This window comes from Scophthalmus maximus, chromosome 13, assembly GCF_022379125.1.
Source record: "Scophthalmus maximus strain ysfricsl-2021 chromosome 13, ASM2237912v1, whole genome shotgun sequence".
NCBI lineage: Eukaryota > Metazoa > Chordata > Actinopteri > Pleuronectiformes > Scophthalmidae > Scophthalmus > Scophthalmus maximus.
The window spans coordinates 19014977-19032254 of NC_061527.1; the positions used below are offsets into that span (position 1 = coordinate 19014977).

Here is a 17278-nt window from a genome sequence, read left to right on the forward strand (position 1 = left end):
GGAATTATAGCGCTCCAGCTTTCTGAATGTGAAAGCCAAAGGAGTAGGATGAGCTCATAAAGGTTTAATACACTAAATATTTTCTCTTTTACTTAATGCAGCCTTTTTGTATTGGCATTCTTCTGTATCAAGTTGCTTTCGCCGCATCTGTGGATCGTTTTTGTTCTGGTCTCTATTGTTTACTGCGGCTGTTTGACTGCGGAGTCAAAACCCTTCGCATCAGGAGGATTTTTCATGTGGCCTGGAGTTTTTTTCTTTTCTTCTTTTTTACCAATCTGTGTTTTTGAGGGCTCTGCAGGATTTAAAGTGAATGTTTTTCGCAGCCTCAGCCAAAGGTTTTTCTCACACTCTCTCAGACCAAACTGTTGATCTTTCTTGGGGATCATCCACCCTGCTCTCTCCACCTAAGCACACTTTTGGTATCTGGGATCTCTGCACTGAGCTGCATTGTCATCCTGCAGTGTTTGGGTGAGGTGGTCCCGGGAGCGAGATCAGAGGGGTCTCTTGGAGCTTCCACTGACACTGGTGAGTCAGGTCAGTGTGGTCTGCTCACTTGGCCTCCTTGGCGTCAGACTTCATTTGAGCGTGCTCCAAGAAGACACCACAGACTGGGAAAAATCCCCACAATGCCCAGCATTCACCCCGGGATTGTTAACTAGGAAACACCGTAGAAAAAGCTGACCGTTAGGAAAGATGGCGGGGGTTCGCAAGAGACCCAACAATGACCCAGTGTCCTACACAGAGCTGGCCAATGAACCACTTCGTACCTTTACATTCCTCTGAGTGGCACACGATGTCACTGTTTATATCCCGTTTTCCACTGTATCTGAAATGATGACTACATGTGTTTACAGCTAACTGTGTGTGTGGGTGTGTGGGGGTGTGTGTGTGTCTGCGCGCGTGTGCGCGTGCATTCATGCATGTGCATCCTTTAATGTGCTTATTCTGGTGACAGTGTCTCAACTTCCTGTTGTCACAAACAGGCCCTCTGTTCTCAGTAGCAAAGCTCCACTTCAGGACAGATTAACTATCAGGTCATTTGTCACTACCTGCTGAACACAGGCCAGGGAAGGTCACAGCCCACAGGACGTGTCATTGTGTCTATATGTCTGATCTTAAATGGAGACAAAAGACGCATTCCAGGACCTTTGAGTGTCATCTTCATCTTCCCCTGCTTAGAGCCAGATTAAATATTGTGTCATTGTGATTTTTCAGTTAAGGGTGAAGAGTACTTACGCAAGTAGTAACAGATGAGAAAAGGATCTCCTGTTTTTAGCCCTCTCCAGATGGACACATGACAGTCTCCAACTCCTCTGCGCTTGGATGACTGATGCTGCACGCTCAGAATTTATTTGGCTACATTTCTTGCTGGCCTACACATTTTGGGACACGGTAGATTGGTAGTGCCCCCTATTGCCACAGATGGGCACAGACTTATGCTCTGCACAGAGATGAATGGGGTTAGGTGGGGGAAGTAGGAGTGGCCCCCTTAGGTTGTGAAGCAAAGGTGGGACAAGGACTCCTCTTTGTTGTAATTGTACCCATCTCAAACCCCAGTTTGCTCCTCCCTCCCCCCCCCCCTCTGTTCACTCATGCCCACCAGACCACCTTGTCGCCCCAGGGATTCGACCAGTCAACCGGAGGGAACAAGACTGACCAATTGCCATGGCAACTAAGCAGTGAGGGTCAAACCAGGTCAATCAGAGACAGATATTTGCCACCCTCGCTCTGTCATTAATTACCCATGCCTCCCCGGGGGCACGACTCCATGTGTAACTACATAGCTTCACAGGCTGGATCCAAGGGGTTCGAGTCTCTGATCAGGTGAAGCGCACCATTTGTTCTGTGACAGGGTCAGTGTAGTCTTTATTACCAACTGGGTGAGTGAGCCACCTCTGAAACTGCCTTGTCAAATCGATATGTCATGTTGGCAATAATAACTCAGATCTCTCATCTGACCTGTGTGGTGTTAGGGAGACCTTTAGTAGAATAAATGTTTGATGAATTTGTAGCAGAGCGATCGAGGACGAGTGCACCAACATCTCAGTTTTTCATGTGAGCAGCCAGAGCACACAGACCCCAGTCCACTTTCAATTGTAATCCTTTTCAATGTTTCTAGGATGTGACAACAAAGGCTGTATCTGGTTTTTAGCTCGGGCTCTCAGTTGGTATTTGCATCTGTTTGGAGCAACGTGGATGAAAGAAAATAGTTACAGCTTCCCTTCTTCTTTTTTGTGTTTGGCAAGGTTGCTTGTGTTGTTCTTGGAATCATCTGGTATGAGCTACAAATGAAAATCATCTGTGGTGGTTTTTTGGAAAGGGACCACTCCGCTCCCCCCGTGACTTGATTGACATAACTGTGCAGAGAATAGGGAGACCCCCCCCTCCTCCTCCTCTCTGCTGGGGTCTGGAGGCAGTTACACATTGTTCTGTCCGCCTCTTATTCCACCATTTTACTTTTTCTGTCTTTCAAGTGTCTGTCTTTCTTCTCCCCTCACCTTTTCATCTTCCATTATTAATATGATTGGCCTTGTGTTTATTTGTAGAAATGTGTTTCATTATGGGTGTGCACTCTTTATTTTGGGCAGAGGGGCGTATATCTGGTACAGCAGCGAGAAAGAACTGTAGCCACATGCAGAAACATCCTGTAAGAGCCTGAAACCAGAGCGGCTGATGTGAACATGTACGCATTGACAAAATATTTGTAAATGGATTTGTTAGAAATGCCTCAGAACGGTTGCCAGAACACTGGATATGTTTAGTGCAATTATGACAAAGAGAGACCCATTGCCAACGAGTTTGATAGATACAGCACACAGGGAGATTTATCTTCAATGAGCTACACATGGCACAGAATACGTCGAAGTAACCAGAACATAAGGATTTCTGGACGGCAGTGCATTTTCATGGGCCTACAGAGTTTTGTTGTAAAGTTTCCATTGCCTGTCATGGTTTATACCAGTTATACGCCAGAGCTAAGCAGTTCCAGCCCTCCTCGCTATACACTTCATCCAATAGGAAAACCTGATTTGCAGACATGTTAGGGAAAACTTCACTAATTTCTGTGTTTTCCCCGCTCTAGTTTTCATTGGGAGTGAACTCATATGCCCCACTTCTCTCCTGCTATTGTTCTGAGCTTGGTGTGCGAGGAGGCACACGTGGGCCCGTTTGTCCCGCTGCAGTTTTCATGGAAATGGGAAAAGGAATGAAAGTAACCCAAAACGAGCACCGACGCCGAACCGCTAATTATGAGCGGGAGGAGGTCTGCAGGGGGGCACCATGTGCCCCCTCACCCCCCTCCTCCCAAATCTCCTGCTCTTTAACTCTCCATTTTCTCCTCCCCACTTTTTTTTGTTGCTTTTGTTCTAAGTTATTTAAGATGCCGTGTGCTCTCTCTTTCATGTTTGCAGTTGAGATGGCTGCTTTCACTTCATCTCATATCTCCAGTCGCTATTAACAGCGATACGGTTTATTGCCCTTTACATACAGTGTATTGTGTGTTTAAGAGCCATAATAAATTATGCTTATGTTTATGATTTGATGAGTGTGTGTTCAGTTTGGGTGGTCATGTTTGTGTTGAAATTGTCATAAGCTTTCAACTAATTTTCAGTTGCTTATTGTGGTTATTAGGAGCTGCTTATGGAAAAAAAAAAAAATCAAGCATGGACTCAAATGACACATTAAACACATACTGCACATCTGGCCGTGAGGATCAAAAGTTCAGATGTCCTCATTCACACTGCACTAACCACGTCTCCGCATCCTGCCTGAAACATAACAATACAGAGCTTAAACTGCAGAATCCAAATTTTTATTTCTGCAAGTTTGCATTTTACTCTGCTGTTGGCTGACTCTGCTCAAACTGTTTCTCTTTTTATTTCTTTGAATAGACAAAAAAAAACCCTGTCTGCTTGAAGCAATTGCTGAAATGTCAGAGTATGTTTCAGAATAAAACAAGACTGGTTATGATACAGTACACTCAGTTAACACTAGGGCAAACCCAACTAAATCTAGTGTTATCTAGAGCCAAAACAATGCAATAACTACATTTGTAAAGCTCATCATGTTCGGGTTGTGTTTAGACTGTGTCAAAGAAGTGCCGACTCAGTTCTGTGGTCATTCAGGAGGCTGTCATGCGTGGCGATTGTGCACCGCAATAAATTCTAGACAGTTGTGTGCAATAGTTTGTCCGCAGTGGGAGTTGACCCTCTGTTACAAGCGCCTAGTTTAGTAGATACGTTTTGCTTACCATATAATATAACCCATGCTTTAGGTAAATGATTTAAATAAGGTCATTTTTCAGCAAGTGAATGTGAAGTGAATCCTTATAAGGCACATTTAAATATTTTTTATTTAAAACCATTAACATCTCTTTCAACTGACAATATTAATTAGCCATTAAACTGCTGCATGATTCTAAAAGAAAAATTCACAGTTGTTGTCTTGTTTATAACACGTCCAGTTGTTATTAACATCCATCTTCCTTCATAAATTAGGGAAAAGTGCCAAACCCACAATTAAAAAAAAAAAAAAAAAAAATGCATTACAGTTACCTGGTTTCAAAATGTTTTTAAGTGTCAGGAAAATGTACTAACACTAATGTGTTATTTATTTCTCATGTATCAATATTTAAAGAACATTGAACTCTTCTTCACAAATGTGAATATCACATAATATCTACCTGTCATGTAATTCACATTGCTGATTGACAGGCTGAGAATAAAAAAGTACAAAGGCAAACAGTTGAACAATCTGAGACTAAGAAGAGATAAACATGGTGAAGCCAAATAAATAGATTTAAAATGTAGGGCTTCAACAATGATGTTTTCATTATCAGTAGTTTTTTGGAACAATCCGTTAATTGTTTGGTTTGTTAAAGTTACTATAACAAAGTATTTATAGCTGTCAAATAAATGTAGTGGAGAAAAAAGTATAATATTTCCCAAAGTATCTCAAAGTACAAGTATGTCTTAAGGTAAGACAAGGTACTTAAGCATAAGGTACTTAAGTAAATATGCTTGATTACTTTGGACCACTGCTCCCAGTGTGAGACCTCTACAGACTTGTGTACACCATCGTCGTGTGATCTTAAACAATAGATATTAATGAGTAATACTGGCTAAGTTGTATACTCTGGACACTTGAGCACTTAAACCATCACGCTCACGGTGACATTGTGATTCTCACAGTCCTGGTGTTAGTTTGAAGAAGCGGGACCTCACTGCCACTGTGATGTTTAGCCCTTGTGTAACGCCGGGGCTCTGCGCTGCATCACAGCGTAGACAAACAGACAGACAGGGCATTAGCGATGTGTTTTCCATCTGCTCAGGAAGGACGGACATGACGGGAGAGGATGAGAAGGAGAGACGTTTTCACGGTGTGCACGAAGAGAGCGGTGGGGGGGTTGCGTATGAGGATTTACTGCCAGACGTCAACCATTACTTATCGGAGAAGCCGGTCGAACGTTGCTGTACCCTATGTGGCACATTGTCGCCCCTAATTTTGAATAGTGGCCAGGGGTTGTCAACGATGCCGTCGTCTTCTTTATAATACAAGACCCACCTGGGTTTAGGACCCCAAAGGTGACAGGGAGATAATCACATTGGAAATAGCTGCCAACATTTGGACCCATAAACCTCCTGCTGACTGAACATAACACGCAGAACAGCTCCTTAGCTCCTCGCATTAGGTACACTCGTAGAGAAAATGTATCCATGCCGACAGTCCGAAAGTATGAGAAACATCCTCAAGCTGTTGCCTCCAGATGCTGCGAATGATGCTTATTGCGTGAGGGATACACAGTTTGTGACCTAAGAATTTCTGGGAAGTGCGCTTGATCCGTTAGACCCCGGGGGGAGGCCGAGTCAGGATTGAAATGGGATGGAGTAAGGTAGAGAAATGGGGTTTGGTGGAGCAATCCATCAATGCCTTCCCTCTCTCGCTAACACTTTCTCAGGTCCCAGTCTAACAAGACTTTCTCGCAAAGAAAACCGCAGCAGAGCCGTTATTCGATTTGATCTGTGTTATCGCTCTTTGTTTCTTCAGTTATAGCCGTTTAGATTTTCATGTCAAAGGCAGAAGTTATGAATTCTCAAAGTTGTGATAGTCTTGGAATATTTTTTTTTTATGTCCCGTCTGATAAGAACCTTTGTGATTTGGCCATGAGTGATGGGCGTAAGAGGGAGGGATACTCTGGGGACTCGGTTAGAAAAAACAGGGAGACAATAAAGGAAAGAATGATCGTGTCCAAGGCAAAGTTGGGGCTGTATTAATGGTTTGAGCTTGTCTCATTGCCCCTCCTGGTCATGTTTTTAGCTGAGCTGTGGGCTTAAGGCTCTGGGAATGTTTGTGCAGTAGAAACCCTGGGTGATGTTGTTTGTATTGTTCTTTTTCAGCCCGTGTTTCGAACCAGTGTCAGCAGAGCCGGACTGTGTTTTCTTTTCACACAAACACGCACGCACGCACGCACGCACGCACGCACGCACACACACACACACACACACACACACACACACACACACACACACACACACACACGCATAATAAAAAAGCGTTCACCCCGCCTGTCTCCATCGCGACCCTAAACTCTCTTCTTGCATTTATTGGTCTCTGCCCCGTTCATGAAATGTGGGTCAATGCTTGAATAAATTGCCCAAATAAGAAATCCTGTTAAAACCCTCTTGATATTCAAAGTGTTATAACAGATGGAATCTATGCAGGGCAACGGGTGTTAGTGTGCAGACATGTAGTCTGCAGAAGGATCACTGCATGCGTCTGTGCCCCTCTTTCATTTTTTGACTGCATGTTGTGTGCAGCCCCTCGCCATGACACTTCAGTAAACACGAGCATAACACATACACCTTCTGTTGCCTCTCTCTCTCCCTCTCTCTGTGTCTCTCTGTCTCCCTCTGTGTGTGTGTGTGTGTGTGTGTGTGTGTGTGTGTGTGTGTGTGTGTGTGTGTGTGTGTGTGTGTGTGTGTGTGTGTGTGTGTGTGTGTGTGTGTGTGTGTGTGTGTGTGTGTGTGTGTGTGTGTGTGTGTGTGTGTGTGTGTGTGTGTGTGTGTGTGTGTGTGAGACTACCACAACCTGTGTTAGCGGTGGCACGCGAGTGTATGTATGTGTGACAGAGGAGTGCTGTGTGTGCAGAATGCCACCCTGTCTCAGGTCTTACATTACTCACATACATAGCGTTCTCTTCACAGTCCACTGGTCTGATACATTAAGCATGGAGGAAAGAGTCGCTGTGCTGAAATAACAGCATTAACTACGCAGTGCGACCGCGTTCGTGGGCCAACCTTTTCGAAAAGGTTTCGGCCTTATCTGTAATAATGCAGCTTTTGAAATAATTGGAAGGAGTAGAGTTGCAAATAAACATTTGAATCTCCTTTTTAAAACTTTTATTTTGAAGGTTTCCTCCCCCTGCCACCGCTACCCCTCACTGTGGCTTCTATTTCCCAACTCCATCTTCTTTCTTCTTTATGTGTGTGAACCACGGGCTTCCAGTGAAAAACAGGGGAATAGGCCTGTAGCTGTTTATCATGTGGTTTTTACCCATATAATGCTAATGTGTGTGCGTGTGTGTGTCAGAGACCTATCACAGTCACACCCCATCACTGCACTGATACCATCTCTTGGTTCCCTTCCCATCATCCCAAACTTTATTTCCATGTTTCCGCTCTCTCGCTTTTCTTATTTCTCCTCACTGTTTGTCTTTTAGGATGTTTTTTCTTCCGTTAATTAACATGTTCTAGTACTAACTTATTTTGAGCATAATTCATCTCTACGTCCATGCAGGTGTGTGTTTTGTGTGTGTATGAGAGCAGGGAAATGAAGGGAGATTAGTTGTTTTCCATTTCCTGTGTCTGAAATGAGTGGGTTTTATAAATGTTTGGAGAAGAGCAGCCATGTGTGGGCGTGTTTGTCAGTGTCTGTGTCAGAGATGCACGTTGTTGGGACGGTCCAGATTACGATGTAGACGGTATTTACACAAGGGGGTGGGGTAAACAGGCAATATGCTGCCCTCTGTCTCAGGTTAAGGCATGAAAACCCAATTTGCCTTTAAACAGATGTGCACATTACCTCTTTTTCATTTTCACATAAATGCAGTGTTAAGTCAGTGACCTCTGTGTTAATGTGGGGTTCAGAAAAGAAGCCTCTTTCCATATGTGGCACAACAGTGTAGAGCCTCTCCTCAACACACACACACACACACACACACACACACACACACAACCATCCTCCTATGAGAGACAACAAGCGTACCAGCTGTACCCCAGAGTAATGACTCACAACAGAGTACACTAGTCAGTGACGCAGCTCTCAGTTTATTCATGATGAATTCCATGTTTTATTCACACTTCACTATAAAAAAAACACCAAAACATGACGGAGTTCTGCATCCACTACAACGGCCTGTGACAACACCCTACCGAGTTAGAAATGGTGATGTGGACGGGGCTGAGGTCAGAATCGCGATCGTGCACAGCCGCGACCCACCTGACATCGAGCTGACAGTTTAAAAATATCCAACACTTCAACTTCAGCCCATTTCCTGTCTATTGAAGCTTTCTCCAGAATGGAGGGATGGAGTTCTGGAGGGAAGGAGACAGGCAGACGCGGTTCAAACCGTGAAGGCTGAGACCAAGCGGTCCCTGGGCTCGGCGCGGTGCAACAGTGCCCCCTAATGTTTGAAAGTCTCCACGGGCCTTGGAATATAAAACTTTATCTCCCTCTTAATAATAATACAAATAAAAATAGTTATTAATTCATGAAATGCTTTTTTTTTTTCATTTGCGTGACAGTTAAGGTCCTCTAAACATCTGGAACATCTATAACATATAAATACTTACTTACAGGTTTAAAAGGTTAATGTAACTGAAAGGAACCATTCAAAAACTTTTGCTGGTAGAGAGAGAGAGATGGCACAAAGTCTAACTAATCACTTTTATTGCTAGGTAGTTAAAACTTTTCTTTTTCTATGTCCACTTAATAATAATACCCTCAGTGTGTAATCCAGAGTGCCATGGAAAGCAAACTTGCCTGTACAAAAAACTTTTTGCTCCTTGCATAAATCGAACTCAGAAAAGGATCAGGGTCACACTAAACCGCCTCAAGACATTTACAAATTTACCTTCAGACTCCTCTGTCAGTCAAGTCAAACTCTTATTTTGAAATTGTCTCCATTGTGCTGGTTAATCACCCCCCTTTGTGCCCTCCCCCCCATGTGTGAGACAGAAACTGGAATCAGATACTCTGCTTTAGAATTTCACACTACAAGTTTCTTCATATAAAAAACAAAAAAGGAACAAGAAAAGAAAAGTGATATCTTGTAATATGTCCATACCAGTGTCCGACTGGCTACAGTGAAACGTGAAACTGTGCTCGTACAAAACGCCCAAGACGGTTGTTTTCTTTGAGTCCCATCGGGTAACTGCTTCGTCTAGAATGCGTCTGTTTACCTCAGGAGGTTTTCTCCCTGCAGGAGCCTCCTGAGTCAATTAGTAGTGACTGTGATGTACTGTCCCAGGCAGTTTTAGAGCGATGTGTGTGTGTTTCATGATTCAGTTTCTCTCAGTGTGAGGAAAGAGCGGGTGGTTTTTACACGGCCCTGGGGTTTGTGGCTGCCGAGCAACTCTCATCTGGTGAATTACGCCATAATCTGTTGCAGCCTATGTGGCAAAAATAAAGGCTCATTAATTCCCTTATGTTCCAAACACTCGGGATGCAAACTTTCACATTAAAAGCCCTTATCTGATTCTTTCTTTTCGTAGGAAGTGCAGTTCTCAGCCCGAGTGCGATAAGGAGGCAGGTTGTCGTGTGCCGGGGCCGACATAGTCCAGCCACAGTGACCAGCATGTGGCTGACTGGCGGTGACAGGGCGGAGCACAGGGGCTGTATGTCTGTGTCTGTGATTGGCTCCCACGTCTCGTCTAAATTACAGCCCTCGAGCTCTGCGCCACGCCAACCTCTGACACACAGAGCAGTAGAGACGACGCGCAGATAAGACGGGCGGATGCGTGTGGAGACAGTGGCCTTTAAGAGGGGGAAAAGGAGAAAAAGAGGAGTTATTTAAAAAGTGATGAAAGCTTTTGCATGTATTGACAGAAAGCCAGCTGCCCGCACATCCCTCCTCCAGCAAAGCTGACCTTCAGCTGTGCGCCCCCCATGTGCACGAGTCCATTGATTTCTCTCCCAGCAGTCCAGCGTGTGTAGATCTGTGACCAGGCCGCTCAGCTGGGCAGAAACAAAACAGAAACACACTCTGTGTGGCAAGTCAGGCCTCATTTAAAGCCAAAGATTTATGTCTCTATGTTCCCACAAATAACATCAGGATCAGACGGGTGCACCCAGACCGCGGGGTCACCTTACCGTTAAGAGCTTTTCTATCCACTGCCCCTTACATCTACCTGTCAAATCAATCAATCAATCCATCAAACAAGAATTTGTTTCTGTTTCTTTGATTTTTTTTGTTTTTCTTACTTGGCTCCTCAACTTTTTATATTTATGTTTAGACTGATGGACGAGCCACAGAGTTGTGGTCAGGCTGTATAGTAATGCACGTTACTGTGTATTCAAAGTTTTGATGTAAAGAGCTCCCTGGATAAGGATTAGGAGGAAAGGTGACAGACATTACAGCTGCAAACATATACCCTCAGAAATAAAAGAGACAGTTAAAGACCTTTTGCTGTAGTGTGAGAGCTGCGATGAGTCATATTCTGCTGTGTTCGAATCAAAACTCTCACCTTGTAACTCGGCCTCAGACCAGTCAACAGTTATGTGGAACACGTTTGATTTTCCAGCCGTAATTTCAAACGAGTCAGACTGTGATTCTTTTGTTGTTGAAGATCACACTCTTGCGATAACCAGGTACGAATTTAAACGTTTTTGTCTTTGTTCGCAGCATTTGAAATATACAGTCAGGCTTTTTCAAAATCGTCTGTTTTTCTTGTCTTCAAAAAAATGAAAAGGGAAAATGAGTGACAGAGAGATGTATAGATAGAGATATAGATATAGATGTATATAGGGATGAGAAAAGCTAGTTTCACAGAAAGGTTTGTGATTTGATTAACTGGTGTTCCTCCACTGTATGAACTTGTGTGCATGACTCGCTCCTCTGGGTGTTTAGAGTCACATTTCCGCTGTCCTTGTTAAAGACCTGAAGCATTGTCCACACCTTTCACACAAGACAGAATAATGGCAGTAAAAAGAGGGCCAGAGATAAACTTCACATTTCCATTCCCCACTCAAGTAGAGCAAATTTCCGACTTTTAATAAACAGAAATTCTCCGGTGAGCCCGCTCTCGGATTCATCACTGTCATCGCCGCAGCTTACAATGAGCATGTGTCCCTGCCGAGATACTGTACATGTGCAAGTGCACTGGCAGACACGGATAAGTCATTTATGAAATGTTTGTCGAAGAATTTGTGAGTTTGCTCTGAGTTTTGTTGTTGTTTACGTGTGTTAAAACATCCTGCAAGCCTCTGTGGGTGTGAAGACATGCGCGTTTGTTTTCCAGCTGTTCTACCACAAAGCAAGAGTGAGCTTGCTGTACATAATTTAGAGTCAGAGTTTAGTTGCTGCCTTCTAACTTCAAGATTTATGTATTTTGTTTCTAAAGCTTTGCTTCTATCCCTTCCAGCTTCGCACGTTGTTATTTGTGAGTGCAAACTGGATGTGATTGCATATTTTCAAATGCAGCGCATGTGTGCAAATGAGTTTTTTCTTTTCTTTTTCTGTTTGATATGGGAATGAGGAACTGTCTGACATCCATGTGAGGTGACTCCTGGCCTGTGCGCCGTTGGTCAGCGAGAACAGCTGACCTGTGGCAACTTTGTTCATGCCTGCCACAAGGACCCCCACCTTCAATACCCGACCCTCCCCCAGCCCTGGGGCCAAGAAAAAGTTTCATTGTGCAGGCAGGGAACGAGGCAAACAGGCCTGGTTCTGGTTAGCTGTGCTACATCTGAAACAGTCACCTTCCTCCAGGGGTTGCATCTGGAGCTGGTTTCCTGTTCAGGCTGCGCTGGGCAGGGGCGGAGTTTGGCCCGACTCTTTCATTGGGCGAGATTGAGCCTTTATGGACCCCGGGATGGTCGGGATTGCCAGACAGTAATCTGTCAATCACTGGCATATAGATTCAAGCCAGAACATAATGCAAGGGAGAGCTTATGATCGGTGCAAAGTCCTGAGCGAGACGCCGGTGATACTTCAGTCTTATGCCAATAATCCAGCTGCAAATTTGACAAAGAATGTGTTGTTCTATACATTTTTTTCCAAAGTAATTTTAAGTAATTGCTTGATTCGAGAAATTGCAAGCTCTAAAATTAGCATTGTTTTGACAGAGTAATGCCATTGTTATTCTATAATTGTGTGTAATAGTCGCATTAGGGCATGGCAGCAGGACTGGTGCCATCAGTAATCGTGTGTAATAATAACGTTAGCTTCCTGTTATTACTGCAGTAATGCTCTAGTTCAGGCCACTTTCACTGCCCCTAAAAATGCACTGTTTAAAAGTAGACCCCGAAGAGTAGACCCTGAATGCTATTTTTAGTAGAGTATTTTCTTGCTGAAATCAGGCGATTCGAGTATTAACAGTAAAATTATTTTGAGTGTTTCTTTTCAGTGTGTATGCATTAACCTGTAGACCTTTAAAACATATTAAAATGTTATAGGTAGTCTAGTGAGTATGGAGGACCACAAGTTTCAAGTAGGCACGAAATAAATATGTTCACAAATTTCTATTTAATCTGAGTAAATCTACTAAATCACGGATTCATTTATGAAATGACATGGGTAATAATACAAATACAAATAGTTATTAATTCATGAAATGCTTTTTTTTTCATTTGCGTGACAGTTAAGGTCCTCTTAACATCTGGAACATCTATAACATATAAATACTTATTACAGGTTTAAAAGGTTAATATAACTGAAAGGAACCATTCAAAAACTTTTGCTGGTAGAGAGAGAGAGATGGTACAAAGTCTAACTAATCCCTTTTATTGCTGGGTAGTTAAAACTTTTCTTTTTCTATGTCCACTTAAATGAAACACTCAATATCTGAGTGTAATACCCTCAGTGTGTAATCCAGGGTGCCATGGAAAGCATGCTCTATTCTGCCCCACGCTTCTCCCAGAGGTATACAGTCCGCCATCTTTTTCAGCGAGCCTGTGTGCCAGCGCCATGAGCTGGGCATTGTTGAGTTTAGCTTCAGTGCTGGAAAGAGCTGTAGTCAGTGTTCCCACTCAGCTTCACTCAAGTCACTCTCAATTCCGTACCGAAGATCTCAGTTTCCTGCTCTGGCGCCATGGCATGCAGCTGACAGCAGCTTTTATGGATCTGCTGAAGGGACCCAGTTATAGATCATGCTTCCTCTCACGTGTGAAAACATACACAGGCAGCACGGTACACAGTTCACAGTACACACACGTGTTTAAGGAAGGCATTCTATGGTGCATTTGTACAACGATGAAAGAAAGAGCCATTAGCCAAAAATTTGAGTCCACTCACAAATCCTTTTTTTTTTTTTGGAGGATGGATAAAGAAATGCCCCGTAAGAAAAACTAAATACTGGATTGATGTGTGTTTTACTGCTCACAACTCATGACCACACTAATGACATATGGTGACCAATCAAAAGTGGACACTGCTTCATTGGAAAGGGTCACAAGCCAATAAAGTACACAACCGTCCCAGACACACATATGAAAAAAGTGATCTCTTTAAATGATACATTCAAGTGAGAGTAACACGACACGTCTAAATATCAAATATTCATGATGATTTTAAATGATTACAGGCATTTTCATTTGTTGCTTTTAATTAAAACTAGCTTTATTCAAGGTAAGAGCAAAAATAAAAGTGTGAAAATGTAAACTTTTTTACTATCTGGCAGCCATACTGACCAACCTGTGGCATGTAAGAGAGTAGGGAGGACCACAATTTAAAGAAGAGTAGACAAAGACCAGTTGCCTACAGCTGGGGACAAATATTGTTGGTGTGCTCAGAGGCCCAGGGAGCAACAATATTTCAGGTTTTGTACCTCTAATGTGGCTCCTCTTTCAGCTCCTCCTCTCTGCACTGACCCATACTGAGAGCTTGTGATGCCAAACTATACATGACAGCAATGAAAATGAAAGTGTAATTTGTTGTCAGTGGGCGCGCTTCATTGAGAACCTGGAGCATCATAAGAGTGCCCGCCTGAGTTTGTGCAGACAGAAGTTTGGGAGATTGATAGTTCTAAAGTGAGAGCTGAAAGAAAAAGCATTCATCCGTTTGCATTTCGACAAGAAGCCCCCTTAATGTTCTTTGTGTTTCTCTCCTCACTGGTGTCCACCAGCAGCATGAGCAGGGGAAAGATCCCGGACATTGTTTGGCAGTTCGAACGAGTGCAACTTACTTGGAGCGGTATTTGATTTCACAATTTTTAAGGAGAAAAATGTGTGGTGAGATTGTGTGTGAATGTCCCGGGGGGGGGGGGGGGGGGGGGGGAGTGTTTGGCTGGGGTCTGAGGCAGGGAGGAGGCCTTATTGGAGTGAACAGACTAGCAAGATAGTGTGTCCCTGATATACCTTACACACAAGTAGGATGTGACTGACGTCTTCAGCAATGTCTGCCAGTGTTATTTTCACTCATCTGATCATTTGAATTTTAATATCATAAAGAGCCACTGAAGGTGACCTTGTAGTGGGAACACACTCCCAACAGGGACACTCCTTTTCCCAAAAAGACTTCTCCTCAGCCACTACTTCACAGGGGACAGTCAGACAGCTCCGTGGCTTTGGCTCGACATCTTTTGGGTCTGACTGTGTTGCGTCTTTGGCTCAGTGAAGAGTTCTTCTGGGTCAGACACCGGATCCCCCCAGTGGTGGGCCCACTCGATGGGCCCACCACCAAGGCCCTCATTCTCAGGGCCTGTTTGTCTTGGTGGGGGGGACACACAAAGCTCTTTCCTGAGGAATCCCTCGTTAAAATGAAATATATCCTCAGGGGCATTTCTAGCTCTATCCGACACAAACATGCAGTCCTCTGTCAACAATAATTCCCTTTCATGCTGTCATCTCAACCTTAATTCCTCTTGTTATATCTCTGTATCTTTCTTAACTTATTTTCCCCCGGCTTTTCTTTTTCTCTTTTTCCCTCCCCTCCATGACCCCGTTGCCTCCATTTTCCCATTTTCAGTCCCATTTTTCATTTGATTTTAAGCTGTTCATCAGACAGATTAGCTCCACGCCCTCGTTTTATAAGTCTATGAGCTCACCCTTGTTGTAAGAGTGGCCAGTGTCCTGTGATCTACAGCATGTTGGAGTGTGTGTGTGTGTGTGTGTGTGTGTGTGTGTGTGTGTGTGTGTGTGTGTGTGTGTGTGTGTGTGTGTGTGTGTGTGTGTGTGTGTGTGTGTGTGTGTGTGTGTGTGTGTGTGTGTGTGTGTGTGTGTGTGTGTGTGTGTGTGTGTGTGTGTGTGTGTGTGTGTGTGTGTGTGGGGAGATAGAGAGAGACACACAACAGCTCAGTACCCATGCAAAATCCAACAAAAGAATGAAACAAAATTGAGCTCTACCTAACCCTCTTGCAAAGCTGTAAAATTGGCGAATGGAACGATGAGCTCACTCACTGTGCTTGTAATTTGAACACTTACAGTATTTTTACAGCAGAAGCAAGGAAGCTAGCTAATAAGCATGTAGACTGGTGATTAGGTGACATCAAATGATGTAAATACTCCTTGCATCATGCTGCAAAATACTTCCCCTTTTTATAGCTTTTGCTTGCGCACCGTCTTCCACTGAGGAGCAGATGTTGTTTTCAGTGACCTTGCAAGCTCGTTGTCTACTTGTAGTAGGTAAGGAAGGTGAACAGTGGAACATTGTGTAAAGCAACTGTCCTTGAAAAAGGTCTCTAACTTAGTACAGCAAAGAGGAAAACACTCAATTAATCAACCTGCCATGTTTCTTTATTCTTTCACCACTAATACGTCTTGTCAAATTGAGCATAGCTTTGGTTCCGGCATGAGGCCAGAAGCCCAGCGACCATGCAGCACATCAGCTGACAGCAGAGCTCTCTATGCCAGCCCACATCAGCCTGTGGCTCAGCTGATCCTCTGCATTCAATTGGCAAAGCTTATATTGTTTGCTCTGTTTAAGCTGCTGTAGCCTACTCTTCCTGATTTCCCCCACCTCCACCCCAGTGCCTCCTTTTCTTGCTGTATCTGACCTAATCAATGTAATGTGTTTTCACTGATACCTGCTCTGTTCTGAGCTGCTCCTCTCCCTGCCCCACTTTCCATGAAGACTCATGGGAGGGTAGGGAGGTGTGCTCTCCCTACCTTAGGCTTTCCACGAATGAGTGCGGAAGGGCAGGGAGGTCCCAGAACAGAGCCATACCGCCAAATATTATAACTATCGCTATTATTGAAATGAATTAGTGGTCCTGAATTAAATTGTGTTTGCACAGTACACAAAAACTCTCAAATATAAATTTATGATCGTGAGAGAAACTGGCATGTACTAAACTTCCCTCACATCCACAATAATCATGCAAACAGAATGTTAATTAAATTATAGATTATTATTTTGAATTTAGCTTTGTTTTGAAAGTCTTTGGAAAATACCTGATTGGGTTTCTTGCTCATAGTAAATTTGAAGCTTAAGCCAACAATCAATCAATTAGCTAAGCATAATGACTTGAAACCAGAGGAAAGGGCTAGCCTGGCTTCTGTGTCCTATATCTGATGTGTTTAATACTAGACCAGTAAGTAATAATGATATGCTGTGGTTTTATCCTGGGTTACTTGCTGAACAGTTTATTAACTGAGTGGATTGATTTGATCACAAAAATTGCGGTCTCCTGACTAACCCCCCGGTTTCTCTTGTACATCTGTGTCTGGGTGTCGCAGGCTCTCGGAGACTCTGATTTCCCCGCCATGCTGAGGCAGCTGCTGCCCTTGATGCGGCCCCGTGGAGGCGACGACAGCTCCTCCTCGGGGTCAAGGTCCAGGGAGGATGAGTGCGGACCTGATGAGCTGATCCTCCTGCTGGTTTACCTGTACTCCCTGGCTGACGAGGCGCAACCTGCGGCCCATAACACTGAGCAGGAGGAGCTGGAGGAGCTGGAGAGGCTGGAGAGGGAGCTAATAGGCGCACTCACCCTGGTCATCACGCGAGAGACAGAGCTCAGCCCCTTGCTCCAGAAACTTACTGGTGAGCAACAGTCATTGCAATCACAACTTCATGATTACTTCCAGGAGCATCGTCAGTTTGCCAGATTTGATGATGGTCCAGAGA

The 17278-nt window shown here is 43.9% G+C and overlaps 1 protein-coding gene across 1 annotated transcript in view; it reads left to right on the forward strand.

Moving 5' to 3' along the window:
* Positions 1 to 17278, forward strand: part of scfd2 (sec1 family domain containing 2) — a 78785-nt gene that overhangs the window by 20182 nt on the left and 41325 nt on the right. The window contains exon 5 of the mRNA XM_035646504.2: positions 16891 to 17194. Within this exon, the coding sequence (XP_035502397.1) occupies positions 16891 to 17194 (304 nt within the window). The remainder of the gene's footprint in view (positions 1 to 16890; positions 17195 to 17278) is intronic.